Source organism: Labrus mixtus, chromosome 2 (genome assembly GCF_963584025.1).
Source record: "Labrus mixtus chromosome 2, fLabMix1.1, whole genome shotgun sequence".
NCBI lineage: Eukaryota > Metazoa > Chordata > Actinopteri > Labriformes > Labridae > Labrus > Labrus mixtus.
This window is the reverse complement of record NC_083613.1, coordinates 10,256,916-10,275,667: the sequence shown is the minus strand read 5'-3', so window position 1 is coordinate 10,275,667 and position 18,752 is coordinate 10,256,916. Positions and strand designations below refer to the sequence as shown.

The following is an 18,752-nucleotide window of genomic DNA, read 5'->3' as shown; positions in this document are numbered from 1 at the left end:
TCTGTGTTTTCTGCAGCAATCCAAGAGCAAATTGTGAAAAGTTGAGTGGAGCGCAAAGCGTGAAACACAAACACTGGGCGTGCCAAATCACGTCTAGAAAAACATGTTGTTTACGTCCGTCTTGTCTAGACGTCCCTCAATTTACCACCGTCCCTCATTCACACGGAGCTCAGAGATGCCACGGTCAGGTGGGAATGCGTAAAGCGCCACATTTTCAATAGTGTGCGACTCATCTTTGTCCTCGCGCGGCTCCGAGGCGATGAGAAGCAGCAGCCCTCATCTTTTCATGGGAGGTGACCCTGCAACCTTTGGCTGACTTTTGACCGCGCCGCATTCAGGCGCTGCAGCAATGTGCCGGTTATCCAAAAACTGGCCAATACCGAGAGAGCAGCTAATCAATTCAGAACCCCCCAACCGGTTTTATTGCACTTGAGCACCGGTGGCCCCGGACTGGACAAAGGGTACAAAATATTCCCACAACGACCTTGATCAATGTTTGAAGGAAAATGACATTGCCGCTTAACACACACACACAGGAGAACACTTGAAGTTTTACCCTTTATTGTGATGGCTGACTGTTTGCAATGCAGACAAAAGTTATTATTGATCCCGTACAAACCTGTGGGCACACCGCTCTGACAGCAACAATCATGATTCAAAGTTTACACTTAGTGCTTAACAGTATTGTTAGACTTCTGTACAGATCGCTCAATACTCTACATAAATCAGACCCCAGAAGAAAACATGCACCACATCTGCATGCCCTTGATGAGCTTATCACGGCCCTACAGCCATGAACACTGGGAATGTTAAGAGTGAACGTGGAGCTCATGTCAATCTGAGGTGGAAAGAAAAGCAAGGATTGATAGGGAATCAATGGAGCTTGTTATGAAACGGACTGAAATGTATATTGAGGTCTCTTCATGAGCTCCAAAAGCAAACAAGAGCATCAGAAGAGTGACGGACAATTCCTACATAGTTATTATTAATGCCTGAAATCACTGCGGGGGGAAAGACAAAGTGATAAACTGCCCCCTGCAGAAACAGCCTTTGTTCACATTTTCCATTGAAAAGAGTCTCACTGAGTGATACACTTGATAAGATACTACTTGTAACTACACGTAAAATTGGAGATGAGAGGTACCACTGTGCACCGCAGGGGGAAGCAATACTGAAAGATGCCAAAAGTTCCTCACAGGAGATTTAAAGAAACACATTTTATTTTTAAAACAAGACTTGCTGTTTAAAATTCTGAAGTGTCCAAGTGGATCTGGCATAACATGGTTCAGCATTGTTAACCAACAAATACCCACAATACATTTCCTCCTACCATCTCACCCCTTAGAGTACAAGTTAGCTGGAGCGTTAAAACCACGCGTTCTCCCAACGAGAGGCAACGTTCAATAAAAATATCAACGCAGCAAATATAACCAATCCTTTCCACCTCAGATTCTTTGAATTCCATTTTTTTTTTTACCACATGGCCGCAGAAGAGTAGAAGATGATTATTGTTTTACATTCATAAATACATAGAAAATACAGATCCAAAAAACAGTCCAATTAAAATACCATCCTCACCACACACGGTTTACAAATGAACCAACGCACAGCTGCAGCACTTTCTGAAAGCAAACCGCCGTGACTGAGCAAACAATCTGTACATCACTTTGTAAAAGGTTTCCTTATCAGCACCAAGCAATCTCTGAACTGCACAGAGAGTGGGAAGAATTAAACGGATGCTGTTGACGGTTAGAGTGATGATACAACTGAGGATATTAGATTAAGAGGCAGAAATGGCCTGAGAAAGTAAACAGAACGTTCAAACCAAAGATTGATGGTGACTGAGGGTCCATTTATTTGGTGCTGGGATTTAAGGACACCGTAGGAAGTCTAAAAAAAAAACCAACCAAACTTGGCTTGACTTTGCTGGACAGTTTCCTCATGCTAGACATTGATTATTGTTACAAACATTTCTCAAGTCTAGTACAGATCTGTTTGGGAATCTAGCCCTGCTCTTCGTATGACATTCAATTGAAGCCAGCCTTATTTAAAGCTAATCGGAGTTTTAAATAAGCAGCTCAGCACCCTTGAGGTTGCAAAGGGAAATTTACACAGAAGACAAAAAGGGTATAAGACACACAAACAAGTTGCAGAGAAAAGCACGTTTCCCAAACATTCAAGACATAACAAGCATAAAAAAAAGCTCCTCTCAAAGATCAATTACCAAACACAGAGCAGAACATGGAGCACACGCAGCTTATTTACAACTTCAAATCCATTTTTAAATACGTTAGTCGTCCATTTCCCAATAAAGCAGGCTAATGTCCCTCCACTCGTTTGTAGTGTTTTCAGGAGAGTTATAATCCTTGATTCACATCTGTTGGTCCCAGCGAAACCTTGTAGAATTTGATCACAGTGAGTCTCTGTAGAAAGGAGTACAGGTAAACAGACATCCACCAGATGGCACCAGTAAGTGCAAAGAGAACAGAAGCAAATCCAACCACCCAAGACAGTTCCAGAGGTCAGTCATTTCACTGCTATTTCCATCCCTGGAGAAGATTCCTGTTGGCTCTCCACGCTCCTCGGTTGCCCGACGACCCCTTGGAGCAAGAACACCTTAATTCCTGGCCTCGTGAAGGAAACCATGAGTCTGCTCCGTCACTATGAAATCTTACAGTTCCCTTTAGAGGACGATGACGAGTTCTTTGGAGGACTCTGTGGAGGCCTGAATGACTTTGATCGTTTGAGACTGTTTGCTTTGCTCCCACTGCCACCGCCTGAGGCTGCGCTGTTGGCCACCGAGTAGGAGCGTCCATGCATCATGACTGCGTTCATGCCGTTGGCCATGGAGAAAGACTTCAGGTGGGACTTGATGGCCACAGGGAGGGGCAGTTTGTCGATAAGGTGCACGGGAGTGCAGGACACGATTGAACGGCAGCACAGATCTTGGAGGCTGAATACTGTAAACCAAGAACAGAGAATGTGATGTGAGAATGGATATAAGATGCTCCCTGGAGTTTAATTGCTACAGTTTTTAAAGTACCTGTTTTCAGTTCATCCAGGAACTTCTCTGAGCAGGCCAATGCCCTTTGCCACATAATGTTTTTACTCCCAACCACTGCATTCTGTCACTTTGCAGCGCTCTGATTTAGGTTTTTCATGCTTGTATCAATATTAAGGTTTTATCTCATTAATCCGCTGCACTTTGGTCTTACTCTTTTGATTCCCATTTGAAAGCTCTCAAACAATTTAAGCAACAATATGTAGGAAACTGGTCTAGTGCGCTTTGGCACCTACCAAGTGGGCACACATAGTACTGTTACACCTCCCCCTCTTAGACAACGTGTATTTCTTTACAAGCAGAGGGTGTGAAGCTGGTGAAGGTGTTGTGAAAAGCTGAAAAAACATGCCAACTGACAAGGTACGGCAATATTACCAGATTATGTGCAAAATATGATAATATAATATATAATATATATGCAAGCATCTTCAGCCAGTTGTTTGCAAACTGTTTGCATGTAGAGTGTATGTGTATTCAACTGTTGCTATGATATTTTTGGTCAGTGGCTAAATTGCTTCATTGACGAGGGTAATTTATTATGCTAGTTGAGAGAGGTTTGTAAGTTACAAAAATATAACGCTAACTTGAAGATGCACAAGAAAAGAGATCACTTTTTGGCGTAAGATGGATGTATCTATTTATTTGTATTCAAACCTGAGACATAACTTGGGTTAAAAGACTTTCTGCATCCAATACAGCTGCTAAACATGAGACAACGATGACACAGATAACGGAACAGTCTAACCAAACGTCGCAATCTGTTATGTCTAATATCTGCAGAGATACACTCTGCTCAGTCACTGCTCTCTTACCCTCAGCCACTGTATCAAACAGTACTCATTGTGTATGAATTAGTGCCGTTAAGCTGCACGCACTTCTCACAAGACGACCTCGGCTCGCTGTCAAAGTTACATACTGCAGTAGACAGGAGAATGGGGTTGTGCTGTGGACATGGGAGAGACGCTGTTCTCAATGATGGGATGATATGGTGCTATTAAATTCACCTTTGAAACTACTATTCTAAGGTGGAAAGTTATATATTGTTACTTTTTTATCTTAAAGCCAGAAATATTGTTTTCAAAGATTCCAGATGCAAGTTCCACCATTTCTCAACGACTGTGTCCTGTACGTGTGTGCTGTTATAATCTGGTGCTTTTTGTCATGTTATTTGAAATAAACACAACATACTAACCTAATGAAAGGATAAGTGATCAGTGATCACCCTCATCACAATTTTGCCCCTAAGCCCTACTGACAAGTTACATAACCTACCTTATGGCCTTTAGTTACCTCTGGAAACAAATCAGAGATGCGCCCTTCAACAGACACAGGCTCTGTGAGCTAACCAGGTAGTGAAATCTCTGATGCTACCTGTCCTACCACACGGCCCCTTCTGACCCCACCAACTCAACAGTGTTGGACTGATGAACAGCCAGAGTGAGGACATCACGGGGGAACATGTGTATCTGAGTAAAACATATAAAAGTAAAAGCTAACGGCTACAGAGGCTGCAACTTTGTCAGGCAGGAATTCTTTTTGGACTGAATACAAAGTAAAACTCATATTGAGGTTTAACTTCAGCATAGTGGAGGACCTCGATAGTTGCTTAACACGGTTGACTTATTTCTCAGAAACAATCTGCAGTGATCAAATTGGCTTTCACTGGAAATAGAGAATCAATGAGACAGAGAGGGCTGTGGAGTATCCATAGTAACAGTAAGACTGTTTCTGGGAATTCACAGTTTTTAAAAAAATAAAATACAATTTCTGCCATGTTTTTGTCAGTTGTGATAGCGGAACTATCTGCAGTACTTGGCAGCTGGAGAGGAGCCAGGGCACTTCCTGAGTGTGAGAAGCATGTCTCTCAATAACAGAGTGTGAACCCAGAGTTTCCTTCAGGGATGAATAAAGTCTATAAAACTAAAAAAAAAACAGACAAAATGATCCATTATCTGACCAAAGTGGTACGAATAAAAAGATATTAACACGCTCACCTCTGTTGGGCTTCCAGAATTTCTCCATCCCGTGCCTCATCAGCACAATGCGTGAAAGTTCTGTGAAGGACTCGATGACGTTAAAGTTGCACAGCGGACTGACCTCAAAGAAAGTCATGCTGTTCTTCTCTGCATAAGCCCTCGCCTGCTCGGTTGGCACCTGCCGCTTGAAAGCCAGGTGAAGCCTGTTGCCCACCAAGATCCTGGGTACACCTGGGGCGTGCTGTTGGGAAGAAACATTCATGAGGCTTTTTAAGCAATGCTACCAAATTCTATTGAATCTACTAAAACATGATTTCTAAAAGATATTCTTCCAATATGTGGCATTGTTAGACAATGTTTTTATTCAGGCACTGATGAACAATAAGTCCCAGAACGGTTTCTGATTTCTGTAGTTCTTCAATAATGGGTTTAATCTGATTACCTCGTCAATTTCCCGGATCCAGCGATCAATGCCATCGAACGACCAACCGTTAGTGATGTCATAGACCAGCAGGATGCCCTGTGAAAGAGTGCAAAGTGTTGTAATAATAACATTAGGCGATTACGTTTCTCAGGGAAATGAAGAAGTCCTTGTTACCTGTGCTCCACGAGAGTACGACCTGAAGATTGTGCAGAATCTCCCCTGCCCCGATGTGTCCCTGTTGTTAACAAACACGAGTGTGTGAGTAGGCCAACATGTTGTGACTTGACTTCAGATTGGTTATTTTATTGAAATGAAACACTCACCACAACTCAAGTTTCACTCTTCTTCCGTCCAGCAGAATCGTGGTTGTTTTGTAATCAATGCCTAAGATTAGAAGTGACACACACAATATGTGTTGATACTAGTTCATCCGTGTTTTTGTAAACTCTGAACTAAAGCACAGAGCTGTACTCACCACTGCTGTATGCATATGGAGACTCCACTGATCCGTCTTGTAAACTCTCTAAGATCTCTCCTTTCCCTACGTCGCTGTCTCCCACCAAGAGAAACTTCAGGAGGTAATCGTAACTCTTGACAGGACTACTCTGGGTCCCCATCATCCCACGCATTGGATCCGGATCAGCGAGAGCTTTATTAAGCTCACCAGACATCTAAACGGACCCGGTCCTATGACCCCAAACAGAGAAAACGTGAGCTCAAGTTAGACGACCACCGTTTGACGTTTACCTGAAACAACAAAGCTAGCTGGTACATTACATACATTTACATTAACCCTCCACTATTCTGTCGTCGATCACATACAACTATGTCCTTACAAAGGTGCACAGGTGCATGTAAACCTTTCCTCGTACGTGCTTTGAGTCCACACACCTTCAATGTTACTGTTCACGTTTACAATCAAAACAAAGTGCTGTTAGCCTGTTAGCTAGTTTCTGAAAACAAACTCGAATACTGCTTTGTAGCAAAACCCGGGGATACAAAAACAAACGACGCTGTTGTTTTCTATACTAAACGACACCCTGCTTAACAAATACGATTGTTGCACTTCGTTAATTAATTTAAAAAAGCCAACATGAAATATTAGCTTCCGAGTACAACGTCTGGTTAGCTTAGTGGACGGATTTGGAACTTCCTGGTGATGACGTCATCAGCTGCGTAAGATCCTGTTTAGATTTTAAGAAATTATCATCTTTTATTTATTATTATTATTATTATTATTATTATATGAGTGGAACGAAAAAATGAAGTATCTTGAATTTATTAATCTTGTATGGGAAATATTATTACAATTCTTTACACGAACTGAAAGACAGGAAGCAGAGAAAATTAAAAATGTTACTTCCATTCTTTTAATTATGTTTTTGTTTATATATTTATGTATATAGTTGTATATAAATGTATAGTTTTTTCTTTTCTTTATGGTTTATATGTTTGTACCTGTCATTTGTGGTATTCAGTTAGGCTATTTGTGCTGTCACTTTATCTAAAAAATAATAATAATAATAAAAAGAAATTAAGAAATAAAATAAATGTACAAGTCCACAAAAAGCGATTTAACTAACAATTTTTTTAAGAAATAGGATGCTTGAGCCCAAGATTGCTAAATATTTCAATTTGTTTTTTAAGTAATTGATCTTTACATTCTTAAATGTACACTCTTAGCGCTCATCAGTAATAGGACGTGTAGCCTGAGAGGTACTTCATGTGCACATTTATTTAATCAAAGCTTTGTCATTATAATATTTAAAACTGCTACACAGTATCTGTTTTGTGCACTCTCTTTCATATAACCACAAATATATTTTGTTTTTGTAAACGCTGCTGTATAGGATCGCTGCTAACGAAGTTTCGTTGTGTCCTTGTATACAATGATAATAAAGATTCTATCTAAGGCAAAAATGTATCAATCAACCGGTAAATTGATGAATCAACAGTTCGGTAAAGGTGGAGCAGTGGAGCCTGTTTAGAGTGATTATTGTTGGTCACCTCTCATTGGCTGTCCTTGAAGCTGGCCTTGAAATTCTTCACTTTCAAATTATTGTCATTGTGAGTTTCCTCTTGATTACTGAAATTGAAATTACTGAATTGGTTTTAAGGGGAAATAACAGATTTAGGTCCAAAACTTTATTTTAGCAACATTCACACCTGTAAATGACTCAGGAAAGTTTCCTTCAACATCTGTTCAATAATCAAATGATTCACCACATCCATTCTGTCATCACATATGTATCTAAACACAGAAAATGCAAGCATGCAGTGTTAACATGTACAAGTTTATTTAGGAATAACACTGCATGTTGATACTGAAGATTCAGGCAGGAATCTTTTTTTCAAGACTTCACTATCCTCATGAATTCAAAGCAGCAGCACTTTATTTGTACATGTCCACTCCTTCAGTAATGACTTTCTTTCCCACAGGTTCAGGGAATGAAATCACTGGTGATAAAACCTACACACTGGGCCAGCCGATGTACTTTGAGGCCAAGCGACTTTCAGCCACTCCAAGGTATGGAGCTCAGAGGATGTATGTGAACAAGTGCTTCATGACTGCCTCCCAAGACCCCAACTCAAGTCCTAAATGTACTGTCATCGACAACTATGGGTAAGATTTACGTTTCATTGTAAGTTTGCTCTGTCTCTTGGTAGTTGAAGGTAAATGTACATTACATACTGCAGCTGTATGATTGATAGTAAGCTGACTGTGCAGTCGAAGTTCCTTGATTTTCAAGGATTCCGTTTCATCTTCCTCATCAACACAGGTATGTAAAAAGCAAGCACAACAGAGCTTTTTATATCAAATAAAATGCAAGCTAACATTGACACCATGTCTTTCAGCAACTCTACATGCACTGTGAGCTGTATGTGGGTATGCTTGCACCAACTTCAAGTTGTAAGGCCTGCAATTATGATGCAAATACCAAAAAGTGAGTTGACTGTCAGAAGCTTGCCACTCAACTTTGCAACCGTTCATCCCTGACTAAACTTGTGTTTTGTTTTAGGTGGAAGGAGGTGTACGGTGATAACTCCGTCCGTGTGCACCTGCTGTGATTCCTCCTGCTCCTCGGCATCATCCAAGAGTAAGTTTACAGATCATGGAAACGAGTCTTAAAATGTGTTTAAATGAAATTCTGTAAATGTGAACAAGATTCAACAGCCTAGCAGGTTAAAGTAAAGGCATGTGTGCTTATCCCGTGAATAAAGCAATCAGTGTAAAATGCCTTATAACCAATTTCTACTTTTGTTTACTACAGCTTCTAGGAACATGATCTCCACTCACTCTTGGAATGTCGACTTGAGCCGTAAGGATGGAGAGCTGGACTTTGAACCCCAGATGAAAATGGATGATGACACCTTAAATCTGCAGGACCCCGACATGGTGGAGCATAAAGAGTTCCTAAACTACTGGGAGCATGATTACTAAAAGATTGTTCTGTGAAGTGATACAATTATCTGCTTTATATCATGTACCTGAAGTTTGTATTTCATTATTAAAAATGCAAAACATTCAAACATAGTAAGGTGACAGCAATTGTACACTTGGGTTCAAACAGAACATTCAGCATTGTCAACACGCTGTTCAATATAATCATGTATTAGCACATGAGCATTTTTAAGCATTTCCTGGAAATGCACCAGTGCACATCTGTACATACAGTTGTGAACCACAAGGGGATGGAAGAGATTCACTGACTCTGCTTGAGTAAAGTAAGCAGGAAGTTGGATAACCGTCCCCGCTAAAGGGTTCCCAATAAGAGCATGGTGCAGCAGCTTTTTCTGAAGGCTTCTCTCCATGAAGACCAGTAAGTCTTGCAGCCTATAAGCCACCTGCTCGGGTTTCCACTGTGACGCCTCCGTGGTCAAAAGCAGATGCATCAGTGTAGCTCTGAAATGAAATTCCTTGAGGGCACTACTTCCTGAAAGAGCCGTTTGTCTCCTGTGAAGGAAACTGACAATTTCAAGAACTTGACTGTGGCATGAGTTCTCAGGCAGACTTTTGGAAATGTTTTTGAAGAAAGAATCCTCATAGTTGGTCAGGGAGAGAGTCCAGAAAGTATCCAAGTTTGTCGGGGAGCAAGGAGTGATGAAGAAATGAGCATCATTGTTGAATTTAACCACTGGATTCATACTGAAGCTAATCTTCTTCCCTGATCTGAATCGAACTACCAGAGCACCCGGCGCATCAATGTAGCGTATATTAAGTTCAAATTCATACTTGTGTGAGATCTGTGCCCATGCCTGTTTGACGGTGCTCTGAAACCATCTGATTACCTTTGACTGTGACAGGAACGGGGAGTCTTTCACACAAAGCGGGTCATCAAAAACATCACAAACTTTCACCTTAACTTTCTCTGCCTCACAATGCAGCAGGCAGACCATATCATCATCCTCTACATCGGGGGACTGACAGGGGCAGCCGTCTTTGGCCGCCCTTTTTTCCAACAGCTTTATTTGACCGCGTACTTGCATATCTAGCTGCAGGTCACTTGCCTGGTTGTTCCCGAACAGAAACTGAAAACTGCACGGATCAGGCGGAGTGAAAGGGACGATGATGCTACACACATCCACCATCTGGAAGTCTTCAATCACCATACCACCATTTTTGTCACTCACAGTCCTCATGGCCTCCAAGAGATCATTTGCAAAACCCTCCAAGAACTCCTCTTTCCACATCTTACTGGAGGGCACCCTCACATATTTCGAATGAAATCTTTGTAGAGTGTCCGTGTCTAAAAGTGGCACTTGAGCAGCAATGCCTGGAAACAAAAAGGTTTCTTCTTGATTCATTTGAGAGTTTCTCCCCAGGTATTTCCTGAAGAAGCGAATGATGGAAATTATGGAGCATGTGTTCCATAGGTACCAGAGGAAATCTCTCTCCCAGGCCGCATCTGAAGCTTCATTTTCTGAAGTCTTGGTGTGAAGGTGTGACTGTTCCTTCGAGCTGAGCACCACTTCCTCAGGCTTTACTCGTGTCCCCTGTGGTCTGTTTAGGTCTCTAAAAGAGTCATCAGCCTGGACGTCTTCTCCCGTCTTACTCTCCATGCCCATCTCTGAATTTCCCTCTTGCTTATGTTCAAGTTGTGAAGTCTTGAGAGCGGTCACATCCTCCGACATGTGAGGTTTTTCAGCCTGATATTCTTCCTCGGCAATGTTTTGTCCATCATCCAGAGGCCCTTCACTGTCAGTATGTGTCATTTCCTCATTGACAGATGCCATTTCGTGGTGCACTTTCTCACCTCCCATCTGCTGCCTCTCTTCGTGCTTCTGCATGCCCACTGAGGTTATATCATCCCGTTCTTGGACCCCAGGGTCATCTCTCGGACACGTTAGTAGTCCAACAGCCACCACAAACACACGCAACAGAGTATCTTGCATCTTCACGACTGCCTGTGAACACATCAGAAGCATTGGCAAATGTTAAAAATGGTTTGTGACAGTATATTAGTGTTCTTTGAAACGTAAAAAACTAAACAAAACACTAGACAAGAAAAAACCCTTCAATCATACACAGAGTATTTTATGAAGAAAAGATGCACAGGAAGTAGGAGAGAAGCTATGCCTCAATTGCTGTCAAGCATCCCTTTTCTTTAGTCCTTTGATAACATTGTAGATCAAACACCTCCACATTAAGGCATAATATATTAAAGAGCAAACAGTATACGCACCAAAACAAGCGATGAATTTTCTCAAAAACGCAGCGTGATGGTGATGCTTGAATTGCTGCAAAGGAGGAAGGAACAGTCTCAGTGATCTCTTCCTATTTTAGAAACAGTTGTAGGTCGTCTGTCGTGACTTATTTCCTGCACACCCTGCCCATGTGCTCAGCTGTAATCATCTTCCTGTGCAATACACAGAAGAAAGCAGATAGCACCAGACTTCCTGTAAGCTTATAGCTACATACTCACAACTGCATAAAATCAGCTATTTACGTTGAATCACTGAGTAAATCATAAAAAGTTTGAAGGACAATAGATTATTTGATGAGTATGAAGGATGATGCATTAGGTTACTATTGTTTATAAAAAAAACATGTGCATGAAATGGTTTGTATGCATGAATAGGAGAAAAAGTAAGCCCCTTCCTTTTATCTTTCTGTGAGCTTCTAACTGGTTTGTCGGGTTCTGCCTCATTCAATGGGTGCAGGTGAGTTCAAAGTATTATGTAAAATATCAGTAAAAACAAATCCCTTGGAGATTTTACAATCTTTTTATTTTGCATGTGATAAGCTTTTTTACTTTGTTTTATCTGGTTCTGAATAAACAAATCCAAAGAGAGAGAGAGAGAGATTCACTTTCCACCTCCTATACAGCAACCAAATGTTCCTGGCCAACCTGCAGATATTTGAATGGTTCCAGGCCACCTTTGCATGTCTGGATTGCAACGACCACAACTAAACAACACTGAAAGCACATGTTCAGGTGAGTTGATTAACAACATACTATTACATAACAAGTAATCAATTAATAAATGTTTTATTTGTAAAGCACCAAATCACAACAAATGTTATCTCAAGACATTTTACCAAAGAGCAGGTAAAATACCTTACTCATGGTTATATTGTCTGCAAATGCCCAACATAAATCCATCATGAGCACTAAGCAACAATTGTGCTACAGTAGCAAGGAAAAACTTTACTTTTTTAACAGGCAGAAACATCGAGCAGAACCAGACTCATGTTGAACAACAATATACAATATTACAACAATATTTATTAAGCTTTGACCATTTCATAAATGTCTCATTTATTAAGCTAATGGTTACGTGTGTGAATGGTCTTGCCCCAGACCTGATCAGTCAACATACTCCAGTAAAGGAGCCAAGACGAGAGGTGCAGTTAGTGCAGACTGTAGACCAGCATTTGGCCAGTCCTCCGTCTCAGTTAAAGGCCCACTGATTTAGAATACCCTCCCATCAGCAATAAAGGCCAAACAATGGCTTAAACCAGTGCTTCTCAACTGGTGGGTTGTGAAAGTGTCAAAAAGTCTGTGAAGCGCTTTGTAAATGTGTTTGTTTTGTTCAGTTTCTTGCTTATGTTTTGCACCGTCTGAGATCCAAAATAAACCATTTTTCATCTGATCAGTTTCACATTTTACAGAAATTCTGGTCGGGTTTCTCATGGAGGTGTTGCTGGTGGGTCCTGAGGCTAGATGAGCTGAGAACCTCCGGCTTAAACAAAGGACAACCTGCGAACACTAGATCAAACGTTTTATATTATCGCACAGCATTTTTTACTTCTCTTTTCATTTCGTTTGTTCATAGTTGATATTATTGATCTTAATTCTTATTCTTAGCCATTATCATCAATCTACGTGTCTATGTGTGCTTTACTGTTTGTTTTATACTGTTTGTTATCTTATATCTGCTGTAACTGCTGTAATTGTCTGCTGTTTTGATGTCTGTTTTTACGATGCTGCTGTTTCACATGTGTTAGTTCATAAAAGCTTAACCAGGGACAAGGACTGCTAATTAGCCCTGGCTAGAAGTCCTGTATACATTGCATCCGTCGCACTTTAATAAGAAGTAACAAACATGTATTATCCCTGGCAAATAAATTGATAAATGGAACTAAGGATAGAGACAATCAGAGCAACAACAACAACAGTGAATAACATTTATAGCCACAATGTCAGTATGTATTTTAAAGGCTTCTAGGGACAGGCAGTGCAAAGGAGCTCAGGCTATAAATGCTGTGTAGTCTGTGGCAATGGTTTACTTGCTACATACATGTCCCTATACAAATAAACATGAAGTAAATAAATAATATAATGGTAAACGTATGTGTAGTAGTAACAGCTAAATATGAAAACAGACTGTAATGATGATGAAACTGTGAGGGCGGATTATGTTAATAAAAAGTAATCAACTTAAATATTGTAAAGAGTAACAGGGTTGACTGGAGATATATTCTGAGTGTAAATCGTTTTCTGTAAAGAAAGTGTCTTTTCAATGAGTTGTTGTTGTCACGCCACACTAAACACAGGTGCCTGTGCAGGGAGGGGCTCGGCGACGGATGATGTGGTCAGCTTTGAATATCATCACCGAGAGTTCGAGAAACACCTGACACTCAGTCAGAGCTACAGGCTGATATAAATCTGCTTTAGTTTATCCCAATGGAGATCATCGCTGCATGACCTTTACTTTCTTTGGCCTTATCAACTCTGAAGAAAAAAGGTAAGTGTGTAAATCTGGATGTGAGATGTTCACATCAACATCTTCTGATGCCTGATTTTATTATTATTCTCTCCATGTAAAACTGAGTAAAAAGAGTAATAGCACTTTGGAAGCTTGTGGGTGACATTCGGGATTCTGGTACTGCTTTCGATTGAGGTCACTCTTCTAAGAGTTTTGGCATTATTATAAGATAATAAATCAGTTTCTATTGCTTTATAGAACACTAATAACCTGCAACTGAAAAGAAACTTGGAAGATGTTGGATAATGAAAAATCTTCATGACTGAGCAAAAAGTATTTAAAAAAATGAAAAGGTTCTGAGGATCTTGACTGAGGTTCATTTAAAAACAAATTATTCACACGTTTAGATTGTAGTAAACACCACTTGTGAAAAAAAAAAAGTCATTAACTTTCATTATTGATGACTCACCTCTGTCAAAGGCTTACCAGAAAATAGAAATCTCTTGGCCCTCGGCTAGAAATTATTTATTAAATTTCTCCTTCAATACAATTATCTATTTATTATATTCATATAAGTTGAACATATTGGCCTTTAAATACATTTTGTGTTGTTATATCACATAATACAGCATCCATAGTTGCCTTTTCTAGCACCTTCCTCTGAGAGATTTCCAACTCTTTTTTTCTTTTTACAGATTTGTTTTTTTTTCCATCTGAATAAAATTGAACCACCTCTCCCAAGATGGATAAGTTTCGTATGATGTTCCAGTTCCTCCAGTCCAACCAGGAGTCTTTTATGAATGGGATCTGCGGTATCATGGCACTAGCTAGTGCACAGATGTACACTTCCTTTGAGTTCAACTGCCCCTGTATGCCTGAATACAACTACACTTATGGGATCGGACTGCTCACCATTCCACCTATCTGGTTCTTCATGCTGGGTTTTGTAATGAACAATAACGTGTCAGTGCTCGCAGAGGAGTGGAAAAGACCCACAGGGAAACGAAGGAAGGACCCAACAATCCTACGCTACATGTTCTGTTCAATCACACAGAGATCCTTGATAGCACCTGCAGTATGGGTGTCAGTCACCCTCATGGATGGGAAGAGCTTCCTTTGTGCTTTCAGCATCAACCTGGACCTTGAAAAGATTACAGGGAATTACAGTCTGTTTAGGGGGATGTCAGAAGCAGAGAGGGTGAGACTGCTGGCACGGATTCCATGCAAAGACCTGTTTGACCAACACGAAATAAGAGTGGCAGCATCCCGATACATCAAGTGTTTCTCCCAGGTAGCGTGCTGATTGTTTCCTTTAACTTTCTTTGAATGGTTGTAAACTGAGGCATCAGTAGCCTTGAGACAAACGTGCTAACTCAAATGAGACTTTTTAAAGCTCCTGTGGCTCCTGTGAGGACGCTATGGGGATGATGGAAATACATTCATATTGATGCATTTATTTGATTCATAAAAAGCAGGTTGACTATTCCTAATGCTGCAGTTTAAAGAAACAGCCTTTTCTTACATTTTAAACAGAAAGATTCTCAATGACAATTTGACATTTTACTATTAAAGAAAAAAGGGTGACCTTTTTGTTCAAATAAATACTTTGAATAAGGCAAAGGCAGGAAAGACATAAGAGGTACTGCTTTGGCTGCAGGGGGCAGCAGAAACAACACAAACCAAAAGTTTCTCACAGGAGCTTTGACGATCAATCAGTTAAAAGGCTCTTTATAAATGCAGGATAAAATGAGGCAACATGTGAAAGATTCATTTGAATGAATACAGCTAATGCTGCTAGCTAAAAGTTTTGTCTAATTTTTTTGCCTTTAATTGAGAGACAGGACAGTGGATAGATTCAGAAATCAGGGAGAGAGTCAGGAAAGGAGCCACAGGTGGGATTCGCCTGGGCCGCCCGCTTGGAGGAGCAAGGCCTCCATAGATGGGGCGCGCGCACTAACCACTGCGCCACCAGCGCCCCAAAGCTCGGTCCATTTTGTCCAAGCATTGTCCATTTAAAAAATGTGGGTGAGCTTAGCTTATTAGCTCAACCTGACATGACATTAACATCAGAACTATAGAAAATAATTCAGTTGTTAGAAGAATTATTTCTAAACTAGGCCTTTTGTCAAGACCAGTTGCAGACATAATGGACCAGTTCCATTTTAATGCCACATTTTAAGGGTGCAACTTTTCCTGTATAACATAGCCTAATGAGACGCTTTAGTAGAACAGAGCCATTGATAATTTTTGGGAACTGTCAGTATAATCAGATTAAAAACATCAAAGGCATGGACCTAAATTTAGGCAAGGTTCAAAAGTGGGTTTTTATAACTTCATCACAGGATCTGATGACTCAGCACATTTAATATCCCTGATTTATTCCTCAAAAACTGTAGTTAAATTAAATCTTCCCACTGCACTTTGAGCTCTTCAAGCTTTCCTGTGTGCTTATTAAGGCCATAGATAAGCCTTCCAAATGTATTATTCATGGAACTGGGACCTATTTCAATCCATCCAAATACACCCACTCTGTTATTTAGGTCTTTGATCAACCGAAGGGTAATTATTCAAGCGTTAAAGTAACATGTCTCTAAAAACTCTATTGATACATGGATCTGTGAAACTGTCAGGAAGCTTCAAGAAATGCTTTTCAAATCCATTTGGGACTGTTTGCCTCCCATTGCCTTCAGTATGGTCAGATAGGTAAATTTGTCTTCTGTCTCTATTTTGTTGAAATCACTGGGTTTAGGGTTTTAAAAGCTTATGTTATTTTGATACACCAATATATCTAATTATATCTTTCTTTTACAGGCGTGTGGATGGATGTTTCTGCTCATGATGACCTTGACAGCCTTCCTGATACGAGCTATTCGACCATGTTTCACTCAAGCCGCCTTCCTGAAGACAAAGTACTGGTCTCATTACATTGACATTGAGCGCAAGATGTTCGACGATACCTGCAAAGAGCATGCAAAGAGTTTTGCCAAGGTTTGCATCCAGCAGTACTTTGAGGGCATCAGTGGGGAGATTCGTAGCTTCCACGGTCATCGCTCAAGCAAGTATGACAGTGACGATGAAGACGAGGATAAGAGGAAGGGTGATGAAGAAAAGCTCCTGGGTATCAGGGCTCAGGATGACATGAATAAAGTTTTATGGAACTGGCACGCCTGTAAACCAGCTCTGGCTCTGAGAAAGGACGAAATAGATGGTGAAAACAATGGCAAACTGAATGGAGTGGCCAATGGCGCAGCAAATGGATTTGTAAAGGGACACACCCCTGAGGTGGAGAAAAGGGAATGGGCAGTGTATTACAGTAAGGTCTGAAGAGCTCAATGGACAAAGAAACGCTCTTCTTTCACTCTCAGGACTCTCAGGAATCATTTAAACCCACTTTACATTAAGACATTTGTAATAAGTTCAAAATATAATGTTGTCATTAAGTTGAATTGTGATTAAATGTAAATTAATGTCAGCAGTTTGACATATGATACAATACCCACACCTTGTACACTCAAAATGCCATAATCTTTCTGGTTTAAATACAGTTAGGTGAAATTAGAAAATGACAGGAAAAATGTGTTGTTTCACTGAGAAACAAAAACATTTTTAAAAAAGCATAAAAAAAACAAGACCATTACAACATAAGTCTTGGCAAAACAAATCTAAAGCGTTTATATTCTAGGGTTACAAAAGTAGAGCAACAGTGTCACCCTGTACTCGATTGTGTTTGTGTTGATCTCGACTGTTTGACCACCTATCATTTTCCAAATCAAAAGACAGAAAGCTTCCACATGAGTCATTTAGATAAAGAGGATAGCTCTATGCAGTCCAAGCCCCTGCTGCTTAAAGCTTTAAATTTGAATGTGTATCTTTGGATAAAAGAGACTACGCTTTAGAAATGCTAATTTTACTCAAAAAGCCACACTAAACACTCCTGCTTTTAGTTAATGCACCTGTTTGTTTTGCTGCTACAGCCCTATTTTAGATAATGTCAACAAGTTATTGGTGTGTAAGTGACATTGCAGAGGGAGCTTTCTGACTTTGTGACTCCTCTATCATGATGTTAAATCACATTTTAGGTCACAGTGGTATCCTAACTTAACCATAAATGACATTTAAATGAACAGCATGGTGGACTGCATTCAAGTAGTTCATTTTTATTAGACCAAGAAACAAGAGTGTATCTGTATTATAAGAATCAAGTTAATGCCTTTGCTTTTGAAACATGCAAACAGGATATCATTTCAGATTATTATGCTTTGCAAAAACATGTCTGGCCTTAAAACTTTGACGTTAGCAGACAACCCTAAAATGCTACTGAAGTTCCAATCAGCCAAACTTATGATTTGAAGAAAGTAAGGTTGTACCTTCAAAACAATTTACATGTCACTCAGTAAACAATGTCAACATTTGCATCCCTCTCTTCTCCCTCATTTTCTTGCTCAGTTCCCAGTTTCATCAGTCAGACGCACCTTTTCACTGAAACCCTTCAGAACTGTCTTCTTAGTTTGAAAAAGCCACTAATACTTTCCAACCAATCCCCTACAGTTCACTATAAATAACTTACTGCTTCATATGCATTCTTTTCTCAGAAACTGTTGATTCAATGTGTTTTTATCATATTTCACAAGAGTGTAAGCTCTAACCAGAACAACCATCGTGGACATACCACCAATGAAAACACAATCCTTTAGCTACAACTGAAACTCTTTAACATACAATGCCCGCTAATGCCCCATGCATCTGTGCCGTCAATCCAGCTGTTCTCCAGTATTTAGCATTAATGTCATTACTAGAGCTGGAGGGGAGGAGGGAGGTGGGCAGGGTGAATGAAAATGGCATGTGTCCCATTGAAGCCTCTCCCTCCCTCCTTCCTTCCCTCCCTCCCTCCCCCTGGGGATTGGTGGAGCAGCTCTCCCCTTGACCGTCTCACAGCTCGCCCAGTAGCCCAGCAGCTGTTCTCTCCCTCAGCGAATTGGCAGCCATAGCCACTGGTGTGGGGGTGGACATGCAGGCAACGTCTTTGTCCAAGCTGTGATTTTCTCTATGTTATTTCCCTCTTTTTCTCCTGATATTTTTTTCTGTATCTCTCTTCCTCGACTTTTCTTTTTTATTGATATTTACCACCTCCCCCTCTTTG

The 18,752-nt window shown here is 40.4% G+C and overlaps 3 protein-coding genes and 1 long non-coding RNA gene across 4 annotated transcripts; 2 read left to right on the top strand and 2 right to left on the bottom strand.

Annotated features, from left to right (window-relative positions):
* Positions 1–544: 544 nt before the first annotated feature.
* On the bottom strand, positions 545–6,599 carry LOC132984330 (ras-related protein Rab-40C-like). Its single transcript, XM_061051130.1, has 6 exons — positions 5,937–6,599; positions 5,785–5,845; positions 5,636–5,696; positions 5,480–5,557; positions 5,056–5,278; positions 545–2,960 (listed from the first exon to the last, which is right to left on the bottom strand). The coding sequence occupies exons 1-6, from the start codon at positions 6,130–6,132 to the stop codon at positions 2,662–2,664; spliced, it is 918 nt and encodes a 305-aa protein (XP_060907113.1). The 5' UTR covers positions 6,133–6,599; the 3' UTR covers positions 545–2,661.
* Positions 6,543–8,879, top strand: LOC132984369 (uncharacterized). The gene is made up of 3 exons (XR_009674916.1): positions 6,543–6,637; positions 7,901–8,563; positions 8,741–8,879. It is a non-coding gene; the product is annotated as an uncharacterized LOC132984369 (long non-coding RNA).
* LOC132984309 (inositol 1,4,5-trisphosphate receptor-interacting protein) lies at positions 8,492–11,221 on the bottom strand. Its single transcript, XM_061051108.1, has 2 exons — positions 11,146–11,221; positions 8,492–10,867 (listed from the first exon to the last, which is right to left on the bottom strand). The coding sequence occupies exon 2, from the start codon at positions 10,853–10,855 to the stop codon at positions 9,026–9,028; it is 1,830 nt and encodes a 609-aa protein (XP_060907091.1). The 5' UTR covers positions 10,856–10,867; positions 11,146–11,221; the 3' UTR covers positions 8,492–9,025.
* Positions 11,222–11,283: 62 nt separating this feature from the next.
* Positions 11,284–18,023, top strand: LOC132984319 (calcium homeostasis modulator protein 1). The gene is made up of 5 exons (XM_061051118.1): positions 11,284–11,623; positions 11,790–11,898; positions 12,576–13,651; positions 14,308–14,903; positions 16,424–18,023. The coding sequence occupies exons 4-5, from the start codon at positions 14,355–14,357 to the stop codon at positions 16,934–16,936; spliced, it is 1,062 nt and encodes a 353-aa protein (XP_060907101.1). The 5' UTR covers positions 11,284–11,623; positions 11,790–11,898; positions 12,576–13,651; positions 14,308–14,354; the 3' UTR covers positions 16,937–18,023.
* Positions 18,024–18,752: the final 729 nt, after the last annotated feature.

Coding starts and splice junctions, on each gene's coding strand:
- LOC132984330 (XM_061051130.1), bottom strand. CDS start 6,132: ATGTCTGGTGAGCTTAATAAAGCTCTCGCTGATCCGGATCCAATGCGT. Junction 5,697..5,784: donor AGAGTGAAACTTGAGTTGTG/GTGAGTGTTTCA, acceptor TGTTAACAACAG/GGACACATCGGGGCAGGGGA. Junction 5,558..5,635: donor CGTACTCTCGTGGAGCACAG/GTAACAAGGACT, acceptor ACTCTTTCACAG/GGCATCCTGCTGGTCTATGA.
- LOC132984309 (XM_061051108.1), bottom strand. CDS start 10,855: ATGCAAGATACTCTGTTGCGTGTGTTTGTGGTGGCTGTTGGACTACTA.
- LOC132984319 (XM_061051118.1), top strand. CDS start 14,355: ATGGATAAGTTTCGTATGATGTTCCAGTTCCTCCAGTCCAACCAGGAG. Junction 14,904..16,423: donor ACATCAAGTGTTTCTCCCAG/GTAGCGTGCTGA, acceptor TTTCTTTTACAG/GCGTGTGGATGGATGTTTCT.